The sequence below is a fragment of the Diabrotica undecimpunctata genome, chromosome 9 (genome assembly GCF_040954645.1).
Source record: "Diabrotica undecimpunctata isolate CICGRU chromosome 9, icDiaUnde3, whole genome shotgun sequence".
NCBI lineage: Eukaryota > Metazoa > Arthropoda > Insecta > Coleoptera > Chrysomelidae > Diabrotica > Diabrotica undecimpunctata.
The window spans coordinates 74,390,679-74,410,277 of NC_092811.1; the positions used below are offsets into that span (position 1 = coordinate 74,390,679).

The 19,599-nt window shown below is 33.1% G+C and overlaps 1 protein-coding gene across 4 annotated transcripts in view; it reads right to left on the reverse strand.

The window, feature by feature from the left end:
* LOC140450148 (pyruvate dehydrogenase phosphatase regulatory subunit, mitochondrial) overlaps positions 1 to 19,599 on the reverse strand; it is a 767,651-nt gene that overhangs the window by 532,250 nt on the left and 215,802 nt on the right. For all 4 annotated transcript variants that reach the window (XM_072543593.1, XM_072543594.1, XM_072543596.1 and 1 more), the window contains exon 7: positions 10,706 to 10,943. In XM_072543593.1, coding sequence (XP_072399694.1) covers positions 10,706 to 10,943 — 238 coding nt within the window. The remainder of the gene's footprint in view (positions 1 to 10,705; positions 10,944 to 19,599) is intronic.

Sequence of the window (19,599 nt, forward strand, 5' to 3'; positions counted from 1 at the left end):
AACCCATTTTAAAGAAAAAAGTGACTTTCATCGTTTTTGCTGTGTACTCTTCAATTGTTGAAATATTGTTGCGTTGGGTGAGTTTCATTTTAATTAAAGTACATCATTTTTTTTTAACCATTATTAGTTTCTTATTAAAATCATTTATTCAATAATTTTACCTTAATTATATTAGTCAAATCACGTTCAGAATTCTTTCTGTTAGAAATTCTCCTAAGTACACGTTCTCATCAATATCCAAGCAATTCGGTAATGTAAGGAGATCCTTCATTACTATTTGCCTATAATATATTCGTGATAAGTTAAATTTTAGTTCTTCAGTGAAATATTCATAGTAAATTCCCAACATTTTTTTTAAATACATAGTTTTCGATTAATTTTCCAAGGTCACAAAAAGTGTACGAAACCTTCACTAATTATCATCTTCTGACTAGTTTTTCTTGTCCTAACCGCCTTGTTGTTATCAACTCTGAATAAAGCTAATGAGAGCTTCTTTGATTTTATTTTAGTCGTTGGAGGAAGAAAGAATATAAAGTCAATATAATAAACATTATTTTGGATTTGGGGTAATAGCTTTCAGTTGAGTTTAGTTTGGAGTTTTTTTGGTTTTTCCCGAATATTGGAATAGCGGTTCAGTTTGGTGCTAGAACAGTGGGCTTACAGCTTTCACCCGAACGAGTCCCGGCGGCGTAAGGCGTCCGGAAGAAGAACCTTCTCGGCTCGAGAGTAGACAGGTTTTTTTTTTTACTGTTTGGTAATATCGTAAAAATAAGTTACTTAAATATTGTTTAAACTTTAGTGAGTGAACGAACCAAAACTTAAAAATAATCCTAGTCAATTTTCATAAATCATATTTGCGTATCATTATATATCTTACATTCAATTTTTTTCTTAACATCATTTGCTTATTTTTTTTGTGTCATTAAATATTTTAAATATATATATGTATTAGTAATAACAGGGTAGGGGTGGATTTTAATACACTTTGTAAGGTCATTTGTGCACAAAGGTCCATTTTGTATTTTTACAGCCCTACTGGTAACGTCACTGATTCATCTTGGATCTGTTCCTTTCTGAACAGACCAATTGAAATATATTTACAGGTTATCTGATTGGAATCAACTTAGAAATTGTCGAACTGATACATTGTGTTAAATATAGGGAAGGGTAATAATTGTTTTAATATATATAAATAGGTTGGTTGTAGTAAATTTTGTTTTAATTCAGGAATAAAACTTCATAATAAAAGTTCCTACTTTTCTAGCATATTAGAGTGTGTAAATATATTGTAAATAGGGATCAATAGGTTTTTTGTATGATAGGGTATTTAAGTTAAATTGTATATTACGGTTTACAGGTTTTTCTCTTTTATTATTATTAAATTGGGTTATAAGTAATAATCTGTTTTATTAAACAACCTTTTTTTTTTAATAAAGTTATATCTAGTTACAGAAAACATAGTTAGCAGCAGCAATAAAGTCACTAGGTGAAGTGTTTGTTAGACTAAGAGTCCAGTAAACATCTTCCCTGGCGCCCAAATCATTCTTCTCTCATATATTCCTGTTGTCAGTACTTACCCTTAGTTCGTTTTGGTTATTCTTATATTTCCTTAGTTAATATACATCTTTTCTATTCTTTACTGTTTTCTCATGGCATGCAAATAGGCCTAACCCTACCTTGAGTATCAACTGGCCAGTCTCAAGCATACCCAGCTAGCCTAACTGCATTCAGTTTCAACTCTTATTTTAATTTAGTTTCAAACTTATCTTCACACTACTCTACAGATCTTATAACATCAGGGACATAGTCCCAAGGGATCTGCCTACTATATTTGTTACAGTAGCGCCCAAAGTGGAGAAAGATAATTTTGTTACACTAGGTCGAAGGTACAATGCTTTAGGACAGACCAGGGTGGCCTTCAGCGAGCTGCAGACACAGCTCGATCGCATACAGCGAGCGGGGCTGAAATCAGCACAAAAACTGCTGGTTCTGAAAACCTACTTGCTCCCGAGATACATTGATAAGTTGCAGAGTCCTACCATCACGATGAAAACGTTGAAGGGCTTTGACAGGTCCGTGCGTATAGCCGTTCGGAAGTTTCTGTCCCTCAATCGTACGTGCGCTGATGCCTACATTCACGCTCCCACAAAAGAGGGTGGCCTGGGCTTCATGGCTATGGCCATGCACGTCCCGGCTATTATGAGACGGAGACTGACGAAACTGAGATCCTCAGCTACTGATACATCGTATATAACCCTCAGTCTACCATACATGTCACATATCTGGGAGAAAATCCTTAAGTGGACCAGAACATCATCCGGCAATTCAGCATTCATCGCATGTGAATTGAGTCAGAAACTTGAGGACGGCTATAGTGGAAACGGACTTCGCCAAGGTTCTTCAGATTCGGAAAGCTCAGCCTGGATAAGCAATCCACCGCCCTACTGGTCGGGGAGAGACTTCGTGAAGGTTATTCAACTGCGAGGAAATCTCCTGCCAACGAGAGGCATCCCTTCAAATCCACCTCACGAAAGAAGATGCCGAAAGGGATGCGAACGTAACGAGAGCCTTAGTCATGTACTGCAAAAATGCCCTGCATCAACTGGCATCGCATTAAGAGACACGATCAGCTCGTTACGTGTTTACGGAAGGCAGTTGAAAAGAAAGGGTGGATTTGCGAGGTTGAGCCACGAATCAGATGCGCGGACGGGACTCTGAAGATACCTGACCTTGTCGCGCATCTGGGTGAGCAAGTAATTGTCGTGGACGTTGCCGTCAGCTGGGAGGGTCCTGAACCCCTAAGTACAGCTGCTGCTAATAAAACAGCACTGTACACAGAACCTCGATTCCTTCAGACCATGCAGACCCAATATCCAGGGAAGCAGATTTGCATGGCACCTCTAGTCGTTGGCGCACGCGGAACTTGGTGTCAGTCAAATTCTCGTGTCATGAGAATTTTTAACCTTTCAAGGTTTGACGTCCGCAACTTTATCACTAAGGCTATCATAGGTAGCATCCATATTCATAGTTATTTCATGAGGTCCTAACACGAGTAACTTATGACATTTTCCCTTCGAGTATCTACATATCGGCTTCTTCCTATCGTGGGTCCTATGTTCGTCTAGTTAGGGTTTTATCAACTATGACAGCGTAAATGTTTGTTTCGTCCTCTATTTTGCGACCAGCGTTTGATGGTCGGCTCGTTCGATTTAGTCTGGCCAAACATCGGGCCATACGCTGCTGGTCTGTTACTTTCCGGATCGGAACGGGGAGGAACAGACCAGCAGGATGAGGTCGGTTTTTGGATGACGGGGGTTTGGTTGCGTGATGAACGTAGCCACCCAACCAGGCATCGCCCGGCTTACAAACTAAAAGAGGTATGGCTCCACTCTGATAGCGCTCCTAGGTATACAAATTCATTCACTGCTTCGATGACGTCGTTTTCTCTGACAAGTGGTGGTAGGATTTGTGGTTGTGAGCATATTTTCGTATACATCGTTTGATGTTTATTATAAAACCCATTTTTTGTAGCTGATCCTTTTAATGCTACATATGCCTCTCGTACAGCGTTTTCCGTTCTCTCAACAATATTGATATCATTAGTATACGCAAGGATTTGCACTGATTTATTATATATTGAACCTGTGGTTAACATAGTACTGTGGAAAATATTTTATACGTTGCATTTAAAAGCGTAATTCTTCTGTGGTTAGAGCATTCAAAGATATCTCCTTCCTTGTGTGCAAAGGTGCAAAGTATTCCAATATTCCATTTATTGGGGAGGGATTTCTGTGTCCATATTCTTTTTTGTAAGCTGCTTTCATGCCATTATGGTATCATGGCCACCTTCTTTATATAGTTCAGCTGGGAGATTATCTATTCTGAGTGATTTGTTTCTGGCTAGTCTTTTAACTGCATCTTTAACTTCAAGAATCGTTGGTGGTTCCTCTTCTCTCTTGTCTGTTTCCCTTACCTCTTCTCTTTCGTCTTCCAGGTTTTCTTCTTCTTCCTCTATGTTAAGTGCCTGGTTAAAGTATTCTACCAATCTATTCGATACATCTTTCCTTGTTGTTAATAGGTCGCCATTCTGTCTTCTGCATTGTCTTGTGGCTGCTTGAATTCTTTTCTGTTGATGTTAACTTCCCTCTGTATATCCTATTTTCTTCTCTTCTCTTTGACTGTTAATTCTCTACAGTTGTTCTATTCGTCTGGTAAGCATCTTTCTGTATGCTTCATTTTTTTCTTTTGTTACACTCTTGCATTCATCGTCAAACCAATGATTTTTACGGGTACAAATTTCTATTCCTATTTCATCTTTCGCAGCTGCTTCAATGTCTTCTTTTTATGGTCCAGTAAAGTCTATATCTGTTTGGCCTACTCCATTTACATTTTGATTCCTTGGCCTGCACATTCTTACTTTTGTACATTCCATTTTTTTCTATCCATTTTATTTTCTTTACTGGTCTTTGAAATTCTAGCCCTCAATGTTGAGATCACTAGGCAATGATCTGAATCTATGTTTGCGCCTCTATAACTTCTGCAATTTATTACGTCTGTTCCATGAATTGAATCTATTAAGATGTGATCAATCTGACTCGTTCTTCCATCAGAAGAGGTCCACGTTACCTTGTGTATGTTCTTGTTTTCAAAATAGGTGCTAGCGATTGTGAAATTTGGTGCTGCTGCTGTTTATCAGTCGTAATCCATTATCGTTACGGATGTTGTGTAGGCTATGCTTTCCTATCGTGGGCATGAAAACTCGCTCTCGTCCTATTCTTGCATTCATGTCATCTAATACAATCTTAATGTCATTTCTGGGACATCTTCTGTATGCTTGCTCTAGATCTTCGAATAAATGTTCTTTTATTTCCTCTGGTTTGTCAACAGTTGGGACATGTACACTAAGCAAACTGTATTTAAAGAATTTTTAAGCGCAAATGGCACATTCTGTGACTGTAGGCTTTAAAGTCAATAATAAGTCCTTTTGTTCTTTGGTTTACAATCAATCCCACTCCATCCATGTGTTTCATTGCAGCTATTATATATGAAATAGGTTCTCTTGTCAAGAGTGTCAGTTCCTGTCCACCGCATTTCATGCAGTGCTAAAACATCTACTTTGTACGTGTTCACTACGTCTGTAAAGATATGAGTGCTCCAGTTCGGTACAGGGATCGGGTACTCCAGACCAGGGACTCTTCCTTTAGAGTTGCCACACCTTACTCTGTTTGGGTTCGCGGTTGGTATTTTTATTTCCCAGCTACCCACCGGTCCTAGGACCGGTTATATACTTCTTAATAACTTCAAAACTTAACAGTTTTCGTGATAATCGCATTTTACAAATCTGCTGCATAATTCTGATTTAAGGCAATTACTCCAGGCAACGAAGGAAAAATAGACAAAGTCATTAATAAATCTAAATTTTGGTATAAAATACCTTAAACTAAAGTTAATAGTTAACGAAATATTAAATAAAATAAATATATCAGCAGGATAATTAATAATAGGATTTGACAAAAACAGAATAATAGGATTTTACATCAAACATTTTACGTTTTATGTTAAATTAAAGTCATAATCAAAACATTTTGTTTACAAACCAAATTAAGAAATAGTTAAACTAAATAACATAACTTTTTGTCAAAGTAAGTGTTCGATATGTACACCATTTTCTTTAATTCCTTTGTCAATATATTACATAAAAGATCGTCTTATTAAATAGCATCATTGGTTCTAAAGAAACTGCTGCGGTATTTATTTCTTCCCATAGTTGGTTGCGAATGGGATTCTTATAGACACGTTGTTTTAATACACCCCATATAAGAAAATCAAGCGGATTAAATTCTGGGCTACGTGGTGGCTATAATGTATAATGGATGAATATATTCTTTTGGATACATATCCAAACCTTATGGTATATTATGGAACTACATCTTATTTGTCGCAAAGGTTAAATAATGTATTAAACTGTGATGTATGTGATTCATTGGTTACTTATATAAACACGGAACAACCTATCGATGACATTACTTATTTATATGATTACGTTACAGCTTACGAGTAACTATAATTACATCTCGAACAAACGGTCTATTATGATTAACTAACGAACTAATATACTGAACTAAATTACCTGTGTGTTTACTATATTTATAACAATATCGGTTATTAGGCCAACGATGATGTTTTTGTATGCTGAGTCTTTAAGGTTAGATTGGTAGCAAAAGTATTATGAAACAAGACACATATGTGTTATTCAATACCTGGGCTTTAGTTTCTAATTGTCCTAATAAAAATGGGTAAGCAATTTACGTAATGAATAATAAGTATCCTTTTGGGATTTTTTATAAATTAAATAATTATATCAATATCTCACCACATTGCCAAGGAATATGACTTCCACGATCAATCCAACGTTCAGAACAGTTATATTTAAGTATGTTCTCACTGTCTTCTCTTTAGAATGTGGTGGTGTGCCATCTTACATAAACCACATATTTTGGGTTTTCAGCATTTTACAATAGGGAAAAAGTAATACAACGCCAGTAGGTATAGAAACTTAAGAAGCGATAGAAAAGGGAAATTGTAAACATGATGACGGCCAACGTCTGAATACGGACACAGCACCTAAAGAAGAAGATGAAGAATATTTTCTTCAATAAGACATTTAGCAGCCATAACAAAAATTTTGTAATGTTACATTATCATCTTTGAGTTGTTTAATAAGAATAAACTGTGAATTATGCTTATCTACAGGTATTCAGTGCTTTACCGCACAAATATTACAACTAAGAATTATTATGCAGCTGACTTATAAAATGCGAATATCTCGAAAACGGTTAAATTTTGAGGTTATTTACTAATATACCTTTTCCTTGTAAAAATAATGTATCTTTAATATTTTTTAACACAAATAGAGCTAACTTAAAGAGCAAAAAAGTTAGGCGCAAATCTTTGCCACACATGTGGCATATGTGGCGCCCTCTATCAGTTACATTAAAGTTTGTATAAAATTATAATTTATCCTGCTTTAAAGCATCCAATTATAAATTTTTGTTATAAAATATTTACAAACGTAAAAGTTATAGCGAAAAATAGAATTTTAAATTTCCACTTTAACACCCTGTATCTTTCTTAATATCAACATTTTATTAAAGCAAGTTGGGTTAAATCGTAATATTTTAAAGTGTAGAATTTACGGTTTTCGTTTGTACAATTACTTAAGGACCACCCTGTATATATATATACAGGGTGTCCCAGACTAATTTACCCACGCTATATCTCTTAAACAAATAGAAATTTTCGAATGGGACAAAAAGTGATCTATTCTACTTGTAATACACTTTAATATGGCTTAGAAAAAAATCATCCCCTAAATATTCATCCCTTAGTTACAACCCCTAACTTTCATTTTTTTAATAGCACTCTGTATATATTTTTTATAGTTTTATAGACCACATAGGATGTGGTCTTCTATGTCTATTCAACAAATAAAATCGGTTTGTAAATAATCAATATATTTCTTAACAAAATAGAGATTTTTTAAAGGGACAAAAACTGGTCTATTCCATTTGTAATACACTTTAATATGGCGAAGAAAACATCATCCCCTAAATATTCATCTCTTAGTTACAACCCCTAACTTAAATTTTTTAATGGCACCCTGTACATTTTTTATAGTTTTGGATGTGGTGTTCTATCGTCTATTCAATCGATTTTTTAAAAATAAACTGGGTTTGTAAGGTATCAAGAAAATATCAGTTTATTTTTTATTTTTCTTAAATTAATCAAGATAGCCTTAAAAAAATAGAATAGAAAAGAAATATTATGCTTTATTATCACTGAAAATTTTACTATTTTAACTACGTAGTATAACTTCTTACGTGCGTACGAAGAACACACTCTTTTTATTTAAACATTATTTTTAAATTTTCAAAATTTGGTCTTTGCAGGCGCATCAGTGTGCAAAATTAACTATGCAAAAATTAACAAAAAAATTTATTATAATAAAGTCACAATATTTGAAAAACTTTTGCGGTTATTTTACGTCTTGGATATTACCCTTAATTGAGGTTGCAATGATTTGATCTGTCAAATCAACAATTATTATTTTTGACGTTTGGTATTAGACCAGTAATAATTATATTTGTTGTAATTGTGTATCTATAAAATTTCAATATGCCTTATTTATTTTCGCCTGACGAGTACGTTGATATCATTTTGATTTATGGAGAATGCCTAAAAAATAGGAGAATTTCCCGACAATTACATCAAGAAAGGTTTCCAAATCGAAACATTCCAAGCGAAAAAACCTTTAAGAATTTGGAGCGCTCACTTAGACAGGGACATTTTCCTAATAATAAAAGAAGTACAATTGAACGCACAGTAAGATGTAACCAAAACCTTATTATTGTACTAGCATATGTTAATTTTAATCCCAAGGTGTCTGTTAGAACCCTCGCCAGTGAATGTGGTATTCCAAAAAGTTCTGTGCATAGAATTCTCAAAGATTTTAAGTACCATCCTTTTAAAATGCACCTAGTTCAAGGATTACAGCCTGGTGATGACCAAAGACGTCTTGAGTTTATTGCAAAAATGATGTTAAAAATCAGTGATGATCCACTTTTTTTATCAAAATATTGTGGAGTGATGAGGCTAGATTTCACAAGAATGGTGTTGTCAACCGTCACAATTCCAATTATTGGTCTCCCGTGAACCCACATTGGAAGATAGAAACAAGATAAATATGTGGTGCGGTTTATTTAATGGCCGTGTTATAGGTCCTTACTTTTTTAACGGCACTCTAACAGGTGTTCGATATTTAGACTTTTTAGAAAACATTCTACCCGATTTGCTAGAAGATATTCCTCTTCATGAGCGTCAAGAAATGTGGTGGCAACAAGACGGAGCTCTTCCACATAATGCGAGAATCGTTAGCGACCACCTACAAAACCGTTTTGATAACCACTGGATAGCAAACAACTCTCCAGAAATTATGTGGGCCGCACGTTCATGTGATTTGTCACCTCTTGACTCTTTCTTTTGGGGAGCGATAAAAGATATTGTTTGTCAATCAAAACCGCAAAATTTAGAGGAATTAAAAGAAAAAATAAGACAAGCATGTCGCCAAATTACTCCAGAAATGATTCGAGCCACATGTACCAGAAATCTTCTGGAACGATTCGAAATGTGTTGCAGCAGGTGGGTTACAATTCGAACATTTAATGTAAATAATATTAGTTAGAATTTTGAAAAATTAAAAATATCGTTTAAATAAAAAGACTGTGTACTTCGTACGCACGTAAGAAGTTATACTACGTAGTTAAAATAGTAAAATTTTCAATGATAATAAAGCATAATATTTCTTTTCTATTCTTTTTTTTAAGGCTATCTTGATTAATTTAACAAAAATAAAAAATAAACTGATATTTTCTTGATACTTTACAAACCCATTTTATTTTTAAAAAATCGATTGAATAGACGATAGAAGACCACATCCAAAACTATAAAAAATGTAGAGAATGTAGGGGTTGTAACTAAGAGATTAATATTTAGGGGATGATGTTTTCTTCGCCATATTAAAGTGTATAACAAATGGAATAGACCAGTTTTTGTCCCTTTAAAAAATCTCTATTTTGTTAATAAATATAGCCTGGATAAATTAGTCTGGGACACTTAATTAACAAAATTAAAAAAAAAATTGATTTCTTGATTATTTACAAATCGATTTTATTTTTAATAAATCTGTTGAATAGACGATAGAAGACCACATCTAAAACTATAAAAAAATATACAGGGTACCATTAAAAAAATTAAAGTTAGGGGTTGTAACTAAGGGATGATTTTTTCTAGCCCATATTAAAGTGTATTATAAGTAGAATAGATCACTTTTTGTCCCATTCGAAAATCTCTATTCGTTTAAGAGATATAGCGTTGGTAATTTAGTCTGGGACACCCTGTATATATATATATATATATATATATATATATATATATATATATATATATATATATATATATATTATATATATATATATATATATATATATAAGGCAGTATACTAAACGTCATTTTGAAGAGGAAGGATAATAATTTCTTTTTATTTAAATCAATGTCTATATTATACCTATACTCCCGTGGAAAAAAGTTATGGGGCAAAAAAGAAAAATTGCGTGTGTTCTGGTTTTTTTTTGCTTTGTTTTTTAAATATATTTTTGTCAAAAAAAAAATATTTTTGACTTTAACAGGAGACAGTTCGATAGGAAATTTAATTTTGAACAACTTTTCTGTAGATGTTAATGTACTAAATATGCATAGAATTCATCCAAACATAACCAAATGAATTCTAGTGCATAGGGGCAAATTCACCTTTTTAAATGGTAGCACTCCGCGGTTTTCTCATATTTAGGGGTCCATTGACTATACGAAACAATAAAACCACTTTAACGTTTTAGTTCGATTGGCCCTTTTTTTCATAATTAATAGCCTATAATGAAAACGGGCAACATATTTACACTCTTAAAAACCATTGAAGTTTATGCCGAAAAACACAACATACACAAAAGGCATCTTAATGTGTAGGCTGAAATGGTGCATAGTTTTTGTTATAACAATTATTAAAAATATAAAAAATTGTTGTTTTAAATTTTGCTTTTTTATTTAGTTTTTAACTGCTGTAGTGTAAGTATTTTAAACACAATATTTTTACCTGTTTCAAATTCATGAAAAGGATATACTAATCCGTAATGCAGACCAGGAACTTCCTTGACCCGATCTCTCAAAAATTTTCTATTATTGTGCAATCCTAGAAATCGAGAAACTTCTAATTCGTACATATCAAATTCTGTGTCTCCATTAACTATAATTTCCGCCGTGGCCTTTCCAACTCCGCCAGCTGCCGCAATTCCCACTGTTTTCATTCCGGCTGCCACCAAATAATTTCGTATCTGAAAGGAAATGATTTTTTAACTAGAACACACAAGAAATTTAATAAGCTAATTTCTACTAGAAAAATTCCAGAATAGTATTCTGATTGCTCAATAAAAATGTGTTTTGTTTGAAAAATTTAAGAATTTCTAGGGCACTGACACAGGTAAAATTTTATTAGATTACTAGAATACAAAGTTACATTACAATAATTAAATTAAGTAAAACAATTAATAATTAACCTTTTATTTCTTCGAAATACAGTTAACAGCTTGAATAAAAGAGAATAATTCAGCAGAATGTAAACACTCCTTTAAATGTTTGCGTTAGATATCGGGAATTTATTTACTGCTTATCATAATTAGTTAACGAGAGTCTACTATTCATTTAATTTATATAATATTCAGAAGCGGTAAGTGATGTGGTAGAAATTGAAGTTTAATGAGAGAATGACAGTAAAATACATCATTACTAAGTAAATTATAGGCTAGATTTTCTGTATTAACTGATATTCGAGACAAATATTTCAAAAGGAGTTAACTAATCGGCCACGTAGCCAGAGGGGAAGTTTATTGGCTTTTATAAACTGTCAGCGGGGCTCGACGTTGTGCGAGAAAACTTAAGAATTCTTAACAGAAAAGTTACGAAATCATTAAGTCATACAGACAACCATAAAATCAATTGGTCAGTAGCTTTCTGAATCAGTTTGAAAATGGAAACAGTGTCTTTGCCTCGGCAGAAAATTATTAAATTATCTGCGTAGACTGCAAACTTGACTGAAAGCTCAATTTTGTTGAATGTTTGCCTTGTTTTTTTTAACAAGAATCATTATTGATTTTCCCATAAATTACCATAACACACATAATTCCCATTATTGTGTCCTTGTTCCAAACTAACTATAATTAACTACCCGTCTCCCCTTAAGTTCAAAAAGACTAACTAACTAACCCTTCATTATCATCCTACACACTAATTATCCATTTCTTCATTGGCATGGCATTACCATTGAACACATCCACTATAACACCTTTTATATATTACCCACATAGAATACCCTATCACTCCCTAACTTACATAACTTTTATTATTTTTTACTTTTGGACACATTAAATTCTCTTGCCTTTAATTACTTTAAATTAGAATCGTTTTAAACATAAAATCATACTGCTTTTACTTCCATTCAGTTTAATTAATATTGTAATACATTCGGTCATTAAGCATTCTCATCTAAATTAATAATAATTTCGAAATAATGTATTTAATTGACAGACTGCCACTTCAGGAAAGCTTAAGAACCATTTATAATACTTTCAATATTTTCTAATAACATTTTTGAATTTTTTATTATTCCACCTTTTGATTACAACTGTTTGATTACAAACTAAAATTGGCTATATCTCCATTCATCATTCTCCCTTCACCATCACAATTAGCAATAACATTTTTTGACTGCTATTTTCTACCAACACATGTCCATAGATTAAGGTTTTCAAATCATTTTTACAAATCTCAATGTTGAATTATCTATTTCAGTACTTTCCCTACTACATTGATTTATCCAAAGGCCTTTTAACAGGATTTACAAAAATCCATTCTCACTTCAAATATTCACATTCTCTTGGTACCCAGATTCTCAGAATACCCATACTAGAGTATCACACATAGTTTCATTCAATATGAATATTATTTATACAAAATAACTTCTCCCTCACAAATATTTGTTTGTCCACCCTCGATTAATTTGTTTCTGATCCCAGAGATGGCTCTACTGCGGCATACTACTGTGGTAATTTTTTTAACTTAATCGTAGATTTCTACATGATGACTCTGTAATATTTTCAAACCCTAACATAAATTGCAGTTTTCTATCATTATATCAATTGGCTGAGTTGCCAAGATGTGTAAACAGTAATTTTATCAAATATCTACGCTATAACTTATAATACTAGTAGACCAAGTAAGCAAAGATATCTTTAACACCATCTTTATGTATAATACTTTACTGCTTTGCTGTGTCAGTCTGAATATAATAATTATCTAAACAATTTTATCGACAAAGAAATTATTGCGGCTATATTTGTGAATATCATATTACCATTAAATTGGTACATCATATTATATTACATTTTTGTTGATAGTTAAAAATTAAATGATCTGGTATTATGTAATATTTATACTATCTTAGTCTTTATGGATTAATACATTTTACTATGTCTTCCTCTTCATCAAATTAGTTCATAATAGAAATAGCAAGCAATTTTACTTGAATTTTACAATGAATCATTTACTTGAATTTACAGTCCGTAAACAAAAATCCTTTTTGATTCGCTTTCCGTATCAGTTATTTTTAATGGGACTGATTGTATTTTTATTTTAATTTTGTTTAGGCTTCTTAATACCACAGTGAAAAGTAATCATATTTTTATCTCGAAAAAGAAAATATAACGATCACATCACAGCTACAGAGGGAAATTAATTACATTTACTTTTAAGTAAAGTGCATACTCAATTTTTAATTGGAATTAATTTGTTCCCAGCTCTGATATCTAATAAAAAGTCTATATTGTACCAAAGTATCGTTATATTATACGCGTTGATAGTACACGCAAAAATTTTAACAACGCACACATTTTCCTTTAGGTACTGAACGTAAGAGAGTATGCAAAATATTCTTCATGAATACCCTAGATATTTCCGAGAAAACCATCAGAACTGTTGTGAAAAAGAACAACAACTGTACTGTCAAAGGCATTCAGGATGAAGATCTTAGAGGAAGACACAATAATCATCACCAGATTAATCCATCTGTACGACGACGCCAGGGATCATATTAACTCCATTCCGAGAATCGAGAGCCATTATTGTAGATCTCGTTCTAAACGCGAATATATAGAAGGCGGTCTTACTATTGCTGCTTTACACCGAAATTATGTTAATAAATGTGTTTCTGAGGATAAACAATATATTTCACACCAAATGCATGATCACATTTTTGTGATAGACTTTAATATCTCATGTCAGCCCAAGAAAGACCAGTGTGAAGAATGTACATTCTCTAATAATGCTGACGATAAACCAAGTTTACAAGCGAAACAAAAACCAGATGAAAGAGAAAATTCTTTCAAGATCAGAAAAAGAAAAAGACAAACAAAAAGTTACTGAAATATTTATAGTTGCAGTATATGATTTGCAGGCTATAATGCCTTGTCCACAGGGCGAGGTCTCTAGTGTTTATTATATTTCGAAAGTAAATGTACTTAATTTTACAATTACCGGTTTGTGGCTCTTTTGTATTGAAGTAGCGATATATAGCGAGTATATTTTAATATACAATACATACAACACAATACAAAATATCAAGTTTTAAATTTTCAAGATTTTGGTTTTACGTGGTAGATCAACTATTAGACGGTCGGTAAGGAATAAACAAAAGATTAATAGATTTACTTACCGATTAACTAAATGTAATCCTCCCCTACTATTCTTTTTAAAAGGCATATTGTCCGAATACTAAAACTAATTCTAATACTAATACAAAAATTACCACTAATACGTTATGCACTGTGGCGTACCCAGGGGAGTTTTGGGGGTTACACCCCCCTTCCCCAGGGCATATAAAGTAAAAAATATATAAAGAATAGTAGGAAAATGTAACTTGTCTTTCACACACAATACAAAAAATCCAAAACGCTAATTGAATAATTAAATTACCACGTTAAATATGTAGAACATAATAATTATTGTTTAAATATACAATAATTAATAATATTTTTCGTTATATTTAGATATAGATACCTAATATTAGGCTTATGACAAAAGTAGACAGGTAATAGACATTGTGGACTATCACGGGTTGTGTTTCTCTGCATGTGCTAGCAGTAGAAAAGACACATCTCTCTGAGAAAAGAGAGCATTTGACAACAGCTATAAAAAAAAAGAAGAAAGGGAAAGATCAATGAAAAGATGACAAGAAGAGGAGAACAACAAGGCAGATGTTGCCCAGTGGACAAAGATGCTGATCCCGAGCCTAAGGAGACTGGTTAGATTGTCTGTTTTAGGGCGTATCTTCACAGGTTCAGAAAGACAGATACAGATAAATGCCTATACTGCGAATATTCCGACATTGTTACTCACACAATGCTGGAGTATAATAGATGTACAGTGGAGAGAAACAGAATGTATAAAGAAATAGGTATAAACCCTGTGACTGTAAGAGAGATAATCGTGATGATGGCGGGAAGTACGGAGGGATGGAATAGTGTTCACAATTACATCCGAGCAGTCATTAAAAAGAAAGAAGAAGAAAAGAAACACCAACCGGGCCAACGACAGAGATAAGATCTGATTACTATTTTAATGGGAATAAGCCGCAATTGAAGGTTAAAATAAGTTTATTGACGTTTGAATCTTTGATCTTGCACTGATAACTTGTTTATACTCCAACAATTAAAAGAAAAAAGAATAGTAGTTGGTACCAAAGTACATCTAGCCTTCATCGACCTAAAAAAGTCGTATAATACAGTTCCAAGACTTAAATTGTGGCAAGCTTTACAACAAATCGACATTAGTCCATAACTTTTAGGAATAATCACAGAAGTATACAGCGATAAACTACTTACCTAAAAATCGGAAATAGACTATCAGAGCCAATAAAAGTAACTAAAGGACTAAAACAAGGATGCAGTATGTCACCCTTACTGTTTAATTTATATATTGAGGCCATTATATATATGAATATATATATATATATATATATATATATATATATATATATATATATATATATATATATATATATATATAAATTGGAAAAACCACTGCCAGGGAATGGGAATCCACATAGGAAATGACGTAGTGTTCTCCCTGAACTTTGCGGATGACCAAGTCGTCCTAGCTCAAGATTCTTATGATCTAGAATTTATGATGAAGCGTCTATACAGAGAATATGTAAAATGGGAGTTACAAGTCAGCATAAAGAAAACAGAATATTTAGTTATCAATTCAGATGCAAGGTTTGAAGTGTTGATAGACGAGGACGTGGAAATCAAACAAGTGGAAAAATTTAAATATTTAAGTGCACTCATTGCTAAGAACGGCTTGGGACAAACCGAAATTAAACACCGAATTTATCAGGGACGTAAAATTGTAGGATGTCTGAACTCCTTATGGTGGGATCGCAACATTTCCAAAAGGAACAAAAAAAGAATAGGGCAAACCATTGTTGAATCAGTTCTTTGTTATGGCTCTGAAGTATATTAGTAGTATAAGCAATTAATGCAGAACTGAAGAGAAGATTGGTAGCAGTTGAAATGGATTATTTGAGAAAAAGTGCTAGAACATCAAGGCAGGAAAGGAAGACCAACGAATTTATAAGAAATAAGATGAATGCTACAGAAACGGTCATTGACAGAATAGAAAGAAGAGGTTCAAAATGGTTTGGACACCTATTGAGAATGCCTGACGAACGTTGGCCCCAAAAACTTCACAAATTGAAGCCCCCTGGTAGAACAAAAAGAGATTAAACTTGACGCTCATGGAATGAAGGAATTAGAAGAGCGATGGAATCAAAAGGTTTGGATGAGGAGCATGCCTTAAACCGGCAGGATTGGCGGAGAAGAACGGGAATACGGCGATAGCCGTCTCCAAAATGTATTGTATTTACAAGTTGGATTAATGTCAAACGTTAATAAACTTATTTTAACCTTCAATTGTGGCTTATTCCCAATAAAATACTAATTACTTTAAAATGCCACAAGAAAATAGCTTCAGAACAATAGATATGATTTAGATAAGAGAAGGGAGTGTTCCAAAAAGTGAGTGTCGTTAGTCTTACAGTGACCTCCCCACCTCTTTCGGAGTACGGTACGTGCCTCCACACCCCTTTCGGAGTACGGTACGTGGGACAGTCAAATGCACACAAGTAAGAGAGGGTAGTTTTAGTTGGTAGGCAGGATAATAAATACCTGAATCTTTGGCATTGCTATCTTTAGTGCTTTAAATTAAACTAAAACTCAAATTTTAGGGACTAACAATGGAGATAGCATAAAAAAATTTCTAAACCCAACCCTCAGAAAAATTGTGAGTACGCCACTGGTTATGCAAGGGGCACTATTGTTTATAAATACTAAAATAATTAACTAAAAACGCCTAAATAGTTTTGTAAAACTAAATAGGTTTTTTATAGATATATTAGAGTGTAAATTTTATAATATCGTACTTTCAAAATAAAAGTTGCAGTATCTACTATTGTGTAACTCTGTAAGTTTCAGCATGACCGGTTCAAAATTCAAACCGATAACATTTATATTAAGTTTTGTTATAATCTGTCAAAGTGTTGTACAAAGTAATTGATATGGCAACCCTGTTAGTATGACGTTTCGTTTAAAGCGTTTCGAAGCCGAACGTAATGCTATCTATCGATGATAAAATACTACCATTGTTTCAGATGGAGCCATCTCCCTACATTACAATTTGAAGGCGGCAAGTTATTTTGTCCAAGTTAGTCGTCGATCCAGGTGCATGCCGAGGTATTTGGCGCTATAAGATTATGGAAGTTTACAACTAATAAACTGAACGGGTGGTCACGTTTCTCTACGGAGAGTAAACGTCACCTGTGTTGATTTCAATCCTTTTGCTTTAATACGCCATGTTTTTGGCCAGTTTTGGACTTGTTCAGACTAGTTTGCAGGTACCTAGAGGCTAATGTTGAATCAGTGTGGGACTGTATCATCAGTAACTGTCACAACAGTGGTAAGTCGTATTAATGGCACGTCTGTAGTATACAATAAGTCCAGGATCGGTCCAAGCACGGTACCTAGTGGAACTCCTAAATTTATTGGATGCAACTCTGTATGTAACTCAATTGCTCATCTGGAATTATCTTCTTTTCGTCTATTATAGCTTTTTAAACATATACCTTCTCAAAAACCTTGAAAAGAATTGGCCGTAAACTTATCGGTCTGTAGGAAGACAACTCTTCTGTTTTCTTCCCAGGCTTGCGAATCATAACGCTAGGAAAATAATTTAGTCGGTGTATAGAGTTAAATATGTAAGTAATAAGTATACAGCAGTTTTCGGACAGTTCTGAAGAATTTTTCCAGACATCAAATCGAAACCAGGAGCTTTTTATGTTAATTTCTTCCATAATTGTTTACATTCAGATTATCGGTAATTTCGTGTTCTTCTTCAGCAGATAATTCTGAAGGAAAGGGCATGAACCACATGAAATAAGATAAATTTCATGTATGATGGATAACGCTTTTTGCTACGTTATTCGTCCCCCACAATTTTGCTTATCTTATCATTTATTGACTTTTATCTACCTTCAGCATTATTTCAACTTAAAATCCATCTGATAATTTTATTTAAATTTAAAAATAAAAATATATCAACTTACCAAATATAATAAACTTAATTTTTAAATACATAAAATTCTAATATTATTATCAGGTGGGCCCTTGGCCTTTGTTTTATTTCTTAAAACCTATCAACCTTGTCTTAATGTCATTGTCATTTAAACAAATAATTTTCATTTCCGGCATCAGAATTTAGTTGGCTAGCCTCTTCAGACCAACTCTTATGTGGGTATAGTTTAGAGTAGGAACATACTGTTCCCGGAAAGTTAATTCTTTAATCATCGACAATGTGTCGTTTATTTTTATACTTTATAGTATCTAATATGTAATTTAAACACACCGCCTGTTGAGCGATGAGGTTATTTAGCCAGTACTTCAAAGTAAGTGATCCTAACCAATTTTTTTTAATAAACAGTCAAAAGTTCAACCACGTTTCTCTTAACTTAGTTACTTTTCTTAACTTTAGTTTATTTCTTAACTTTGTTACTTTTCACGATAGGTTCAAAATATTCGTTCTGAACAATTTCAACACTTGTAAACCATTTGTATTTTTGATTTAATATTTCATTAAATTTATAACTTATGAAGTTTTTACTTCATTGTAAAGCTTTTTAAACTACTATAGTATACAGTCAACTTTATTAAGATCTTTCTCACTTCAAGCTTATTAAGAAATGAACAAGTATACACTTTCTTAAATGCAGTACTGACATTAAGTCAGTTGATTTTGAGGCATCTGGCACACTGCAGAAATAAAAGTACCGTGTTACTCCAGTTGTCGGATATCAAAATGTCACTGAACCTTTAAAAATCATACGAACAAGCTAAACTTTCTATTATTTCCTGAAGCCTAATCTTCAAAACCTATAGCATTAAATTATGGTTTTGAGTTTTGGCAACAAATGTGAGGTACTTGAAATATGCCCACAAACGCTAATATAAACTTTTACATTATAAACGATCTAAAACGTTTAAAGCTGCTTCTTTCCAATTACACAAGTACGTTTTAAAAGTTTAGATTCTCCGTTTTTTAGACATATTCTAAATGTCTCATATTTGTTACCAAAACTCAAAATCGAAATTTCATGTTATAGGTTTTGAAGATTAGGCTAAATCACTGAAAATTACTACTACTACTACTACTACTACTATATTACGACCAGTCAATGAAAGTGACTTTATTGACCTTATGAGAATCGTAAAAAATTGCAAAAATCGCACAACGTTTATTTATTTAACACATTTATAAAAATCAACCTTATTTGCGGTAAAATACAAAAATTTCGAAGGAAAGCTGCACGCTTCAGCTTTGAACCGCATT